The 14,031-nt window shown below is 39.6% G+C and overlaps 1 protein-coding gene across 1 annotated transcript in view; it reads left to right on the top strand.

Annotated features, from left to right (window-relative positions):
* The window catches only part of FRMPD3 (FERM and PDZ domain containing 3), a 73,194-nt gene that overhangs the window by 30,047 nt on the left and 29,116 nt on the right, over positions 1–14,031 (top strand). The window contains exons 5-8 of the mRNA XM_072429954.1: positions 3,232–3,277; positions 10,204–10,308; positions 10,658–10,774; positions 13,522–13,653. Of these exons, the coding sequence (XP_072286055.1) occupies positions 3,232–3,277; positions 10,204–10,308; positions 10,658–10,774; positions 13,522–13,653 (400 nt within the window). The remainder of the gene's footprint in view (positions 1–3,231; positions 3,278–10,203; positions 10,309–10,657; positions 10,775–13,521; positions 13,654–14,031) is intronic.

Genomic DNA, 14,031 nt, shown 5'->3' with positions numbered 1-14,031 from the left:
TGAGTAGTAGAGAGGTATATTTCTGGAGTTCAGATTGGAGTTTACTATAAAGGGGGGAGTAATTGTAGGGGAACCTAGAGGGGTTGGAGGTTATCATCACACCTAAATATCTAATCGCCTCTTTGCATATTTTAAAAGAAGTGTTTGCTCCAAGAGATGACATTTGGTTAGAATCTAGCGTAATATTAAGGATCTCAGATTTTGAGTGATCAGACCTCGGGCAGGAATCTATAGAGGCAGTTGGGTGCCAATCAAGTGCTGGGTGACTCACTAGTATATAGTCAATGTGGGAATTCATCGAGTGCAGGTGGGAATTAAAAGTATGGTCCCTAGTGCTTGGGTGAAGTGTGTGCCAAATGTCCATCAACCTAAGCTCATACAGTTTGGAATGGAAAGAGTTTAATTTAGAGTAGGAGATGGAGGTTTTCCCATGGACGTATCAAGCCAGGGGTCAAGTACAAAGTTTAGATCGTCTCCCACTATGATAGTGCCTTCAGCCACTCCTTTTAAGATTTGCAAATATTGAGAAATGCTGATTAGGTACATAAAAGGAAGTGATAATAAACTTGCTGTCCCATACGGAAATTTTCAGGATTAAATCTCTGCCCTGTGGGCCAGAATAGGTATCAATGATTTGAACTGGTAGAGATTTATGGAATGCTATAGAGACTCCTTTCATTTTTGAATCAGGGTTAGAACTGTGGAACCTAATAGGATAGTAATGGTTACAGAGAGATGGGATCTGGTTTGTTTGGAAATGGGTCTCCTGAAAAAATAATATTTGTATTCTACCTTTATATTGGGCATATAATAGTTGGTAACACTTCTTGTGACTAATAAGGCCCTTGGTGTTGAGAGATTGAAATTTCAAAATTAGAGAATGTCTAGTGGGTGACGACAAGGAAGGATTAGGAACGGAAAAGGAGTCACCAGACAGGCGAGACAGGCTAACTTCTCGCGTGTGGGATGAAAACTAAGGTAGGATCAAAAAGTCCCAAATTACCCTCTGAAATAGACAGTGGGCCTATGTGGGGGAAAGTGTCGGTCTGTGGCGGGAGGAGGTGAACAATCAAATCTAATCCTGCCCGGGGCAATCCGTGAGGCCAAATATATGCAAAAAATATCAAACCAACATAATATAGCATATAAAGAACATCAATAAAAGACCATGGAAAAAGAAAAAAAAACAAGCATGGAGCAATCAAAGATCCAAAAGAAGCTGCCGGGACTTTAAATAGGTAGTTATATACTAGTCAACCTATAACTGAGGAAGTTCTGTAGGAGATCGAAGGATATGATTTTTGCCCCCTTTGCGTATAATCAAGTGAAATGGATAACCCCATCTATTGGGCATATTTCTTTTTTTCAGAACCGCAAGTAAAGGCTTGAGAGCATGCCGTTGATCCAGTGTGAAAATGGACAAATCTGATAGCAATTGAAGGCGTGCCCCTGCATATTCAATGGGCTCTGCATCTCTAGCTTTGGCCATATTATTTCATTGGTCCTGTAAAAATCAATCCTGCAAAGCACATCCCTCGGTCGCTGGGGATCTTTACTCCGTGGGCCTAATGTCCTGCGGACTCTATCAATCGCTAGGTCCACATTCGAGGGTGCCCCTAACAGTGAAGCAAAAATAGAGCAAACTGTAGAATGGAGACCCGAGTTAGGAACAGATTCTGGAAGCCCCCGTATGCAAATATTGTTGCGCCTGCTACGATTTTCTGCATCATATTGGAGTAGAAATAACATATTAGGTTGAGCTTCCTGTCTTTCTAGTATGGTACTGTGGGTTGCCCCTTGCGTAGTAAGATTGGAACAGGCATTTTGCAACGTAAGCATGGTAGTTGTAACCTGCTGTATGGAGATCTGCATCGCCTGGAAGCCTATGATGAGCCCTCCAGTCCCAGTCATCCTCACCTATTACAGAAGAAGTCATGGAGAGAGATACCTTTTCCATAGAAGCAGGGGTAGTCGGGCTCCTAGTGGGAATGCTGGCCGTATGAAAATGAGCCTTTATTATAGCCCCAGTAACAGCTGTAACTGTAGAGGAGCTGCTGGTCAGCTTGCCAGGCGTCTTCACTCCTATTGCTTCAGTTGCAGCCGTGGGATTTACTAGAGGCCTATTGAATGGAAGTCATAAAGTGCAGGTAAAGTGTTGAGTAAACATTATGATGACAAGTGGATAATGAAATGCCCCCTCTGGTATAAAAGGGTCTTTAGTTTTTGTGTGGAAATATGAGAGAATATGAGAATGTGGGAAATAAATGATATTAGAAACCTGCATATTTTAAAATGTATAGGTGACATTGTGCTGTATGCAGGAAGCAAAGCAGTGGGAGGAGTATAGAGCAGCTGTCACCAACCATTCGGACCTATAGGACATAAATTCATAATTTTAAATCCCGAAGACCATTAATATGAATTTTTTTTAAAAGATAAATACATTGGTAAAATAATGATCAGAGAACTTCTATTTTATTAATATGAAATGCACCTATTAAATATACCAAAATCTTTAAAGCTTGTTTAACTGTAACAAAATATTAAAGTTAGTTTATTTATTACAAAATAATTTCCTATTTAAGTATTATACATTTTTAGTGTCATATTTGTTTCTGCTTGTTTGAAAGAAGTTTATGAATTTTTGGCTCCAATAACGTCACTTCAAGACGGAGAGCTGTATTTATTTCAAGCCGAGACCGGTATCAAGTTTTAATTGGCGTGACAGATGAAAATGATTTTTTGCAGAATGTCCAAATTTTTTTGCAGACAACCAAAATTTTTTCACGGACCGCTGGTCTAAAGGACTCACCCATTACAGTATGCTTGCAGAAAACATAGAAGAGGGCAGAGACAAGACCAGTCACGCTGCACAAGAAGAGAGAGCAGCAGTGACTGGAAGTTCCTGCATTAAGTAATAATACACACTGGATTAATGCACAGATTTGCAAGAAAACACAAAGTACACCAAGTATTCAAGAATACTTGCCCATAAATGTTGACTTGTTCCAAGGTTTAGCCTTTATATGATGCAAATATAATTGCAATGCAAAATAAAATTTTGGTCCAGATTTGTTATCAGCCATTTTATAAAATCTCTTTATAAGTACTTTGGCTCAATTCTTCTTCTTTTTAGGGTTTGTAGATTGGAATTGATGATGTACATTACATTATACAGCCCTTTAAAGTGGAATATGGTGCATGTATTTTTTTTTTTTGCTTTGGTTGCAGGAATGCAAAGGAGTCCATCACATTGACAGTTCTACAACCTCACCAGGTAAGTGATGGGCTTTTGTTTTACTGCACATTTTTAGTATTATCCCTTCATCATGATGTTGAGGCCGATGTTAGTCAGTTGGATCCTAAAAGAACCCTGAAAGGTCTCTGGGAATCGAAGCTAAAATATTAATCTGAAAAAAATATTATTACAAATTATTACCTGTGTACAGGCAGGTAAATAACATGATTAATAAACTGTCTTAAAAATAAGAATATGGCATGTCAAGTATTTAAAACCAACACCATAATTATTCAGATATCAATATAAATGTCTTGATGGGAGTGGAAATATACCCTCTTACAATGGTGATCCCCTTAGCTTGGCGGTCATAGAAAAATATGCTGTTTACTGTGGTGGCCAGTGGAGAGCTTTCCATTTATATTGGTGGTCGGCAGAGAAATGATCTTTTTGATTTGATGGTCAGGGTGGAAATGTCAGTTTCAGTTGGTAGACAGTGAAGAAATGTAATTCTTACATTGGTGGTCAGTGAAGATCTCTCCCCTTACTTTGGTGATAATAGAGAAGTGTTCTTACATTGGTGATCAGTGGGAAAACGCTGCTTTACATTGTTGTTCAGTGAGTAAACGCTGCTTTATATTGGTGTTCAGCGGGTAAATCCTGCTTTACATTTGTGTTCAATGGGTAAACATTGCCTTACGTTGGGGATCAGCAGGTAAATGCTGCTTTACATTGGTGATCAGTGGGTAAACACTGCTTTACATTGGTGTTCAGTGGGAAAAATGTTGCTTTACATTGGTGTTCAGTGGGTAAATGCTGCTTTACGCTAGTGAATAATGGGCAAACACAGCTTTACATTGGTGTTCAGTGAGTAAACACTGCTTTACATTGGTGTTCAGTGGGTAAACACTGCCTTACGTTGGTGATCAGTTGGTAAATGCTGCTTTACATTGGTGATCAGTGGGTAAATGTTGCTTTACATTGGTGTTCAGTGGGTAAATGCTGCTTTACCTTGCTGTTCAGTGGGTAAACACTGCCTAATGCTAGTAATCAGTGGGTAAATGCTGCTTTACATTGGTGTTCAGTGGTAAACACTCCTTTACATTGGTGTTCAGTGGGTAAACACTGCTTTACAATGGTGTCCCGTGGGTAAACACTGCTTTACATTGCTGTTCAGTGGGTAAACGCTGCTTTACCTTAGTGGTCAGTGGAGATCTTTTCCCTTACTTTGGTGATAATAGAAAAATATGCTCGTGTTGGTGTTTAGTGAACAAACATTGCTTTACATTAGTGTTCAGTGGGTAAACACTGCTTTACATTGGTGTTCAGTGGGTAAACACTGCTTTACATTGGTGTTCATTGGGTAACACTGCCTAACATGGGTGTTCAGTGGGTAAACGCTGCTGGGTAAACGCTGCTTTACATTGGCGATCAGTAAGTAAACACTGTTTTACATTGGCGATCAGTGGGTAAATGCTGCTTTACGTTGGCGACCAGTGGGTAAACATTGCTTTACATTGGTGTTCAGAGTGCAAACGCTGCTTTACATTGGTGTTCAGTAGGTAAACACTGCTTTACATTGGTGTTCAGTGGGTTAACACAGATTTACATTGGTGTTCAGTGGGTTAACACAGCTTTACATTGGTGTTCAGTGGGTAAACACTGCTTTACGTTGGTGGTCGGTGGCTAAACACTGCTTTGTGATGGTGTTTAGTGAACAATCATTGCTTTACATTGGTGTTCAGTGGGTAAACACTGCTTAACGTTGGTGTTCATTGTGTAAACATTGCTTTACATTCTTGTTCAGTGAGTAAATGCTTGTTTACATTGTGTTCAGTGGATAATCACTGCTTTACATTGGTGTGCATTGGGTAAACACTGCCTAACATTGGTGTTCAGTGGGTAAACACTGATTTACATTGGTGTTCAGTAGGTAAACACTACTTTACATTGGTGTTCAGTGGGTAAACACTGTTTAACGTTGGTGTTCAGTGGGTAAACATTGCCTAACATTGGTGTTCAGTGGGTAAACACTGCTCTACATTGGTGTTCTGTGGGTAAACACTACTTTACATTGGTGTTTAGTGGGTAAACACTGTTTAAACTTAAACTTGGTGTTCAGTGGGTAAACACTGTTTTACATTAGTGTTCAGTGGGTAAAGACTGCTTTTCATTGGTGTTCATTGGGTTAACACTGCTTTACATGTGTGTTCAGTGGGTAAACACTGCATTACATCGTTGTTCAGTGAGTAAACACTGCTTAACCTTGATGATCAGTGAGTAAACATTACTTTCTATTGGTGATCAGTTGACAAACACTGCTTTACGTTGGTGGTCAGTGGGTGAACACTGCTTTTCATTGGTGTTTAGTGGGTAAACACTGCTTAAGGTTGGTTATCAGTGGGTAAACACTGCTTTACATTGGTGATCAGTTGGTAAATACGGCTTTACATTGGTGTTCATTGGGTTAACACTGCTTTACATTGGTGTTTAGTGGGTAAACACTGGTTTACATTGGTGTTCAGTGGGTAAACACTGCTTTTCATTGGTGTTTAGTGGGTAAACACTTCTTAAGGTTGGTGTTCAGTGGGTAAACAGTGCTTTACATTGGTGATCAGTTGGTAAATACGGCTTTACATTGGTGTTCATTGGGATAACACTGCTTTACATTGGTGTTTAGTGGGTAAACACTGCTTTACATTGGTGTTCAGTGGGTAAACACTGCTTTACATTGGTGTTCAGTGGGTAAACATTGCTTAATGTTGGTGATCAGTGGGTAAACATTGCTTAACGTTGGTGATCAGTGGGTAAACATTGCTTTACATTGGTAATCAGTGGATAAACACTGCTTTGTGATGGTGTTTAGTGAACAAACATTGCTTTACATTGGTGTTCAGTGGGTAGACACTGCTATACATTGGAGTTCAGTGGGTAAACACTGCTTTACAATGGTGTTCAGTGGGTAAACACTGCTTAAAATTGGTGTTCAGTGTGTAAATTTTGCTTTACATTGTTTTTCAGTGAGTCAATGCTGGTTTACATTGTGTTCAGTGGGTAAACACTGCTTTGCATTGGTGTTAGGTGGGTAATCACTGCTTAACGTTGGTGTTCAGTGGGTAAACACTCTTTTACATTAGTGGTCAGTGGGTAAACACTGCTTTATATTGGTGTTCAGTGGGTAAACACTGCTTTACATTGGTGTTCAGTGGGTTAACACTGCTTTACATTAGTGTTCATTGGGTTAACGCTGCTTTATATTGGTGTTTAGTGGGTAAACACTGATTTACATTGGTGTTCAGTGAGTAAACATTGCTTAACGTTGGTGATCCGTGGGTAAATGCTGCTTTACATTGGTGATCAGTGGATAAACATTGCTTTACGTTTGTGTTCAGTGAGGAAATGTTGCTTTACATTGGCAATCAGGGAGTAAATGCTGCTTTACATTGGCGATCAGTGAGTAAATGCTGCTTTACATTGGCGATCAGTGGGTAAACACTGCTTTACTTTGGTGGTGGCTTTCCATTGGCAACCAGTGGGTAAATGATGCTTTACATTGGCGACTAACATTGCTAAAACACTGCTTTACGTTGGTGGTCAGTGGGTAAACGCTCCTTTGTGTTGGTGTTGAGTTGATAAACACTGCTTAAGGTTGGTGGTCAGTGGGTAAACACTGCTTTACATTGGTGTTCAGTGGGTAAACACTGCTTTCCGTTGGTGATCAGTGGGTAAACACTGCTTTACATTGGTGTTCATTGGGTAACAGTACTTTACAATGGTGTTCAGTGGGTAAACACTGCTTTACTTTGGCAATCAGTGAGTAAATGTTGCTTTACATTGGCCATCAGTGGGTAAACACTGCTTTACATGGTGTTCAGTGGGTAAACATTGCTTAAAGTTGGTGATTAGTAGGTAAACGCTGTTTTACATTGATGATCAGTGGATAAACACTGGTTTACGTTTGTGTTCAGTGAGTAAATGTTGCTTTACATTAGCAATCAGTGAGTAAATGCTGCTTTACATTGGCGATCAGTGGGTAAACACTGCTTTACATTGGCGATCAGTGGGTAAACGCTGCTTTACATTGACGACCAGTGGTTAAATGCTACTTTACATTGGCGCCCAGTGTGTAAACACTGCATTACATGGGTGTTCAGTGGGTAAACACTGCTTTACTTTGGTGGTCAGTGGATAAATGTTGCTTTGTGTTGGTGTTTAGTGAACAAACGTTGCTTTAATTTGGTGTATAGTGAGTACACGCTGCTTTACATTGGTATTCAGTGGGTAAACACTACTTTATGTTGGTGGTCAGTGGGTAAATGCTCCTTTGTATTGGTGTTCAGTTGATAAACACTGCTTAAGGTTGGTGGTCAGTGGGTAAACACTGCTTTACATTGGTGTTCATTGGGTAACAATACTTTACAATGGTGTTCAGTTGGTAAACACTGCTTTACTTTGGAAATCAGTGAGTAAATGCTGCTTTACATTGGCGATCAGTGGGTAAATACTGCTTTACATTGGCAATCAGTGGGTAAATGCTGCTTCACATTGGCCATCAATGGGTAAACACTGGTTTACTTTGGTGGTCAGTGGATAAACGTTGCTTTGTGTTGGTGTTTAGTGAACAAACTTTGCTTTACATTGGTGTTCAGTGAGTACACGCTGGTTTACATTGGTGTTCAGTGAGTACAAGCTGCTTTACATTGCTTTTCAGTGGGTAAACACTGCTTTACATTGGTGTTCAGTGAGTAAACCCTGCTTTACGTTGGTGTTCAATGGGTAAACATTGCTTTACATTGGTGTTCAGTGGGTAAACACTGCTTTACATTGGTGTTCCTTTGGTTAACACTTTTTTACATTAGTGTTCAGTGTTACATTGGTGTTCCTTTGGTTAACACTGTTTTACATTAGTGTTCAGTGGGTAAACACTGCTTTACATTGGTGTTCAGTGGGTAAACACTGTTTAACATTGGTGATCAGTGGGTAAACACTGCTTTCTATTGGTGATCAGTTGAGAAACATTGCTTTACGTTGGTTGTCAGTGGATAAACGCTGCTTTGTGTTGGTGTTTAGTGAACAAACATTGCTTTACATTGGTGTTCAGTGAGTAAATGCTTCTTTACATTGGTGTTAAGTGGGTAAACACTGCTTATATTGGTGTTAAGTGGGTAAACACTGCTTATATTGGTGTTCAGTGGGTAAACGCTGCTTTACATTTGTGATCACTGGATAAACGCTGCTTTACTTTAGTGTTCAGTGAGTAAATGCTGCTTTACATTGGCAATCAGTGGGTAACCACTGCTTTGCATTGGCGGTCAGTGGGTAAAAACTACTTTATGTTGTTGTTCAGTAGGTGAACACTGCTTTACATTAGCGATCAGTGGGTAAACACAGCTTTACTTTGGTGGTCAGTGGATAAACGTTGCTTTGTGTTTGTGTTGGTGTTTAGTGAACAAACATTGCCTTACATTGGTGTTCAGTGAGTACACGCTGCTTTACCTTGGTGTTCAGTGAGTATAAGCTGCTTTACATTGCTGTTCAGTGGGTAAACACTGCTTTACATTTGTGTTCAGTTAGTAAACCCTGCTTTACGTTGGTGTTCAGTGGGTAAACATTGCTTTACATCGGTGTTTAGTGGGTAAACACTTCTTTACATTGGTGTTCATTGCGTTAACACTGTTTTGCATTGGTGTTCAGTGGGTAAACACTGTTTTACATTGGTGTTCAGTGAGTAAACACTACTTTACGTTGGTGTTCAGTGGGTAAACACTGCTTAACATTGGTGATCAGTGGGTAAACACTGATTTCTATTGGTGATCAGTTGAGAAACACTGCTTTACGTTGGTGGTCAGTGGTTAAACGCTGCTTTGTGTTGGTGTTTAGTGAACAAACATTGCTTTACATTGGTGAAGTGAGTTCAGTGAGTAAATGCTGCTTTACATTGGTGTTAAGTGGGTAAACACTGCTTAAGGTTTGTGATCAGTGGGTAAACACTGTTTTACATTGGTGTTCATTGGGTTAACATTACTTCACATTGGTGTTCAGTGGGTAAACACTGCTTTACATTGGTGTTCAGTGGGTAAACACTGCTTAACGTTAGTGATCAGTGGGTAAATGCTGCTTTACATTTGTGATCACTGGATAAATGCTGCTTTGCATTTGTGATCACTGGATAAATGCTGCTTTACTTTAGTGTTCAGTGAGTAAATGTTGCTTTACATTGGCAATCAGTGGGTAAACGCTGCTTTACATTGGCAATCAGTGGGTAAAAACTGCTTTATGTTGTTATTCACTGGGTAAACACTGCTTTACATTGGTGGTAAGTGGGTAAACACTACTTTACATTGGTGATCAGTGGAGAAATATAATTTGGCCCTTACATTGGTAGTTTGTGGAGAACATTCCTCTTACATTCGTGTCCAGTGCAAAACTTTACTTTTACATTGTTGGTCAGTTGAGAACTATACCCTTGTTTTAGTGGTCAATAAAGAACTTTTCCCTTATATTAGTGGTCAGTGGGGAAATGTCCCCTCTTTCTTGGCAGTCATTGGAGAACTTTCCTCTTACATTTGTGTTCAGTGGATAAACACTGCTTTACTTTGGAGATCAGTGGAGAAACTTAATTTTACATCGATAGTGCAAAAATGCTCCTTTACATTGGGTGGACAGTGGAGAACTTTCCTCTTATATTGGTGGTCAGTGGAGAAATCCCTCTTTGCATCAGTAATCAGTGGAGAACTGTCCCCTTACTTTGGTGACGAGTGGGTAACACCTTTAAAATTTCTCTGCAACATAAAGCCTAATCATTCTGTAGCAGAAGATAAGAACCAAGACATCTAAATATTCTCTTTATGATAACCTATTAGTTTATGTATTTATTTTTTTAGAAATCTGATTTTTGAAGCCAATTATAGTTTTTTTGTGTATGTAATTGCATGAAATTAATACATTGTCTTCTGTTCATTTAGTCTCCAAAATCTGCATTTATCAGTGCAGCAAAGAAGGAGAAGCTTCGTTCCAACCCAACCAGGGTCCGATTTTCTGAACTGGTTACTGTTGGTGACACAGACCCAGTAAGTAACAAGAGCATTAATGTGGACATAAACCCCAACTGAATGACATGTACTAATCAAACAGAAATATTCATTATTTCTATAATAAAGGGTGAATAATTATATCATAATGGCTGCAGCAGGACATGGTTGGGTCCTAGAGCAGTCAGAAAGAAGGAGAGAGAAATCATGGGAGTAGTTTGGAGCTTGAGACATTGAACTCCTATCACGTGTTACAATGAACAAAACAATTCAAAGTAATTGATACAAAAGAAATACTTTCTAATCAATTTGAGATTCCTTACTTGGGTGAGCACCTTGTTTCTGCCAAACTCACCATTTGATGATTCTCCTTTTTTGTCTCATCTAGGACATGTTGAAGATGAAGGACTCTCCGCCCCTTCTCCTCATTCCCAATGTTCTCAAAGTATTTTTGGAGAATGGACAAATTAAATCCTTTACTTTTGATGGGAGGACAACCGTCAAGGCAAGATAGTTTCAACCTAATAAACTGCAATATGCCAGTCATCATAATAAACTGATATAAGTAAAAGAACTTCATTTTACTTTAAGTAGCTTTGAGGTGTCCATACTTAACAGCTGGCCAGTCCACTGGTTTACTTTAAATTCTAGAATCAGAGAATAGCACTGAATCACTGACGAGGTACTAAAGAGCCATCAATTAATTCTTTGTGAAACAAATCATAAAATTTAGCGCCAGTTAGAATGATTTTACATTGTGAGGTTTACCATCCTACCTGCTTTGCCAGGATCAACTAAAATTGTTGGTAAATTTTAATACTTCCTCCCCTCAGGCAAGTTGTCTTGATGTTACCTTCTATTCTGCCCTCTCATTTACCCCCCATATTCAGAACATTTCCAGGTCCTGTCTCTTTCACCTACACAACATCTCCACAATCCACCTCTACCTGTCCCCAGAGACCACCAAACTCCTTGTACATGCTCTTATCATCTCTCATCTGGACTACTGTAACCTCCTCCTCTCTGGTATTCCACTAACCCGACTCTCTCCTCTACAATCTATTATGAATGCTGCAGCCAGACTCATCCATCCTTCCCATCACTCCTCCTATTTATGCATGCTGCATCTCTTTTTAGTTCTCTTCATTGGCTTCCATTTCCACTTCCTTAGAATAAAATTCAAGCTCCAGTGATTTGCCTTAAAATCTATCCTTGTTCCCTCCAGCTCTTGTCCCACTTACCTTTCTGACCTGGTAAAAAAAAAAAAAACCTCCTAGCTGCTCTCTTCGCTCCTCCAATGATCTACTAATGACTTCCTCACTCATAACCTCATCACACACATGGCTCCAAGACTTTTCTATAGCTGCCCCGACTCTCTGGAATGGTCTTCCTCGCCCTATTTAGCTTGCCCCTACTTTCTGCTCATTTAAAAGAGCACTCAAAAAGCATTTTTTTAAACTTGACTACATGTTTTCTTTTGTCTTTTGACACCATCACTACTTCGCACCAATACATATCTCCCATCCTATTGTGTGATACTTTCCCCACCTCCTAGATTGTAAGTTTTTCGGGAAAGGGTCCTCTCCTCCTGTGCCACTGTCTGTAGCTATCATTTGCAACCCCTATTTATAGTGCTGCGTAATATGTTGGTGCTAAATAAATCCTGTTTATTTTTATTATTAATAATAATAATAATAATAATAATATTAATAATTATAATAATATAATACTAATATTAATAATAGGTACTTAAAACCTGAAAATATCATAAAAAGCTCAAGAGAAGAGCAGATACTATGAAAACTGATACAGTATCTGTCATTATGCCCATATAGGCAGAACTCATTAGGAAATGTTATATAACTTATCCAATCACTCATATTTTGTGAATGTCTGACCATTACACCTATAAAGGATTGTTAGATACCCCAACCAAGAACCATGGCCATTAAAATTTTTGGACCACTTAATGGAATTGATCCACCTCATGGCTTTGGTTTCCACTCTACACTCTTCAGCCTCTACTCTACTACTGGGAAGGCTTTCAATACGATTTTGACGTGCACCTGCAAGGATTTTTTACCCATGCAGCAGAAGTATTTGTGTCATCAGGTGGTAATATTGGATGAGAAAACCCTGTTTGCAATGAGTCTTCCAATTTAACACAATGGTGTTCAGTAGGGTTGAAGTCAGGGTTCTGTGCAGGACACTCGAGTTCCTCCACACCAAACTGGTGACCCCATGTAATTATGGAGCTGGCATTGTACCCCGGGGTACTGTGACCACAAGGCTGGAAGAGCACAATTCGCTACAATGCCTTTGTATGATGGAGTAACATATATATTCCTAAGAATATAAAAATAGTATAGCATACAAAGACTTTGATGAGGTCAGGTACTGATGGATGAGAACACATGGCTCATCATTCCAAGTCATTCTAAAGGTGTTCAGTAGGGTTGAGGTCAGGGCTCTGTGCAGGACACTCCAGTTCTTCCACACCAAACTGGTGACCCCATGTCTTTATGGAGCTGGCCTTGTACCCCGGGGCACAGTCATGGGGGAACAGAAAAGGGTCTTCACCAACCTGTGATCACAAAGCTCAAGTTTGTTAGTTTGTGATAAAATACATTCAGCAACTTACCAGAGCTGCCTCCTACTATGTGCTGGGTGTTGTACGGGTTCCTTGACCTTCCATAGACATTATTACTGGACTCATACCACATGCACAGCTCACTGCAGTTGGTGAGACCAAAGAGAACAATTGTCTACAATGCCTTTGTATGATGTAGCAGTAACTGTACCTAGAAATTCCTGAATTCAATCATTTTTAGGCTTGTCCCCATACTTTGGCCAAATAGCTAGGTGAGGTGTTCAGGTGCCAACATTTTGGGTATATAAAATGGATTCAACCATTAGTTCTCCCTTGTGCTTTTTTTGCATTCAATTGCCCACAATGTAATCAATATATAGATGCTGTGCCACAAAATTTTACTAGATCCACAGAAATCGAGCCCTGACGAAGGAGAATTGTGTTATCTTCATAACGAGTTGGATTTTAATTGATGATAAAAGATAATGTGATCTAATCACTTCACTGATTCATCCTTTTGGTGCTCCTTTTCTTTTTTACCCTTTTGATGATTTTTAGCTTTTTTGTGTTTTGTGATACAATGCTATATAATATAGCTCACATGAAAAATATTTTACTAAGTAAGTGTACACAATATTGAATCCCTTATTTCTCATATGCAGGATGTCATGGTTACTCTTCAGGATCGTATCTCTCTTCGCCATCGTGATCATTTCTCCCTCGTCCTACAATATTCTGCATCAGATCAGGGACAGAAATTTCTTCTTCTTCAAGACAAACAACCGCTGGCTCATGTGAGAACTGGGGAAGAGGGAATAAAGGGAACGCAGATGTCTAACAAACAAACTGCCTTCTACTGTAAACAAGAGCGAAGTGCCAATAACTTTGTTCTGTCTACAGTTCCCAGGCAACTAATCAGGTTACAGCTTTCTTTAATGAAATCAATGAGGGCCCCCCTGACCTTTGTAGTCTATTGCATCGCATTTGTTTTAAATGATCTGCCAAACCACCACAGACAAAATATGGGTTCATGTCAACAGTCCAATGCATCACGACAAACCGTGTTTTGTATGTGTACAGTCTCTGACCGTCTCCTGTACAATGTCTGCAGTCTCTGACCATCTCCTGTACAATGTCTGCAGTCTCTGACCGTCTCCTGTACAATGTCTGCA

The sequence above is a fragment of the Pyxicephalus adspersus genome, chromosome Z (assembly GCF_032062135.1).
Source record: "Pyxicephalus adspersus chromosome Z, UCB_Pads_2.0, whole genome shotgun sequence".
Lineage (NCBI taxonomy): Eukaryota > Metazoa > Chordata > Amphibia > Anura > Pyxicephalidae > Pyxicephalus > Pyxicephalus adspersus.
The sequence above is the reverse complement of the archived record's forward strand: the minus strand, read 5'-3'. Positions and strand labels throughout refer to the sequence as shown.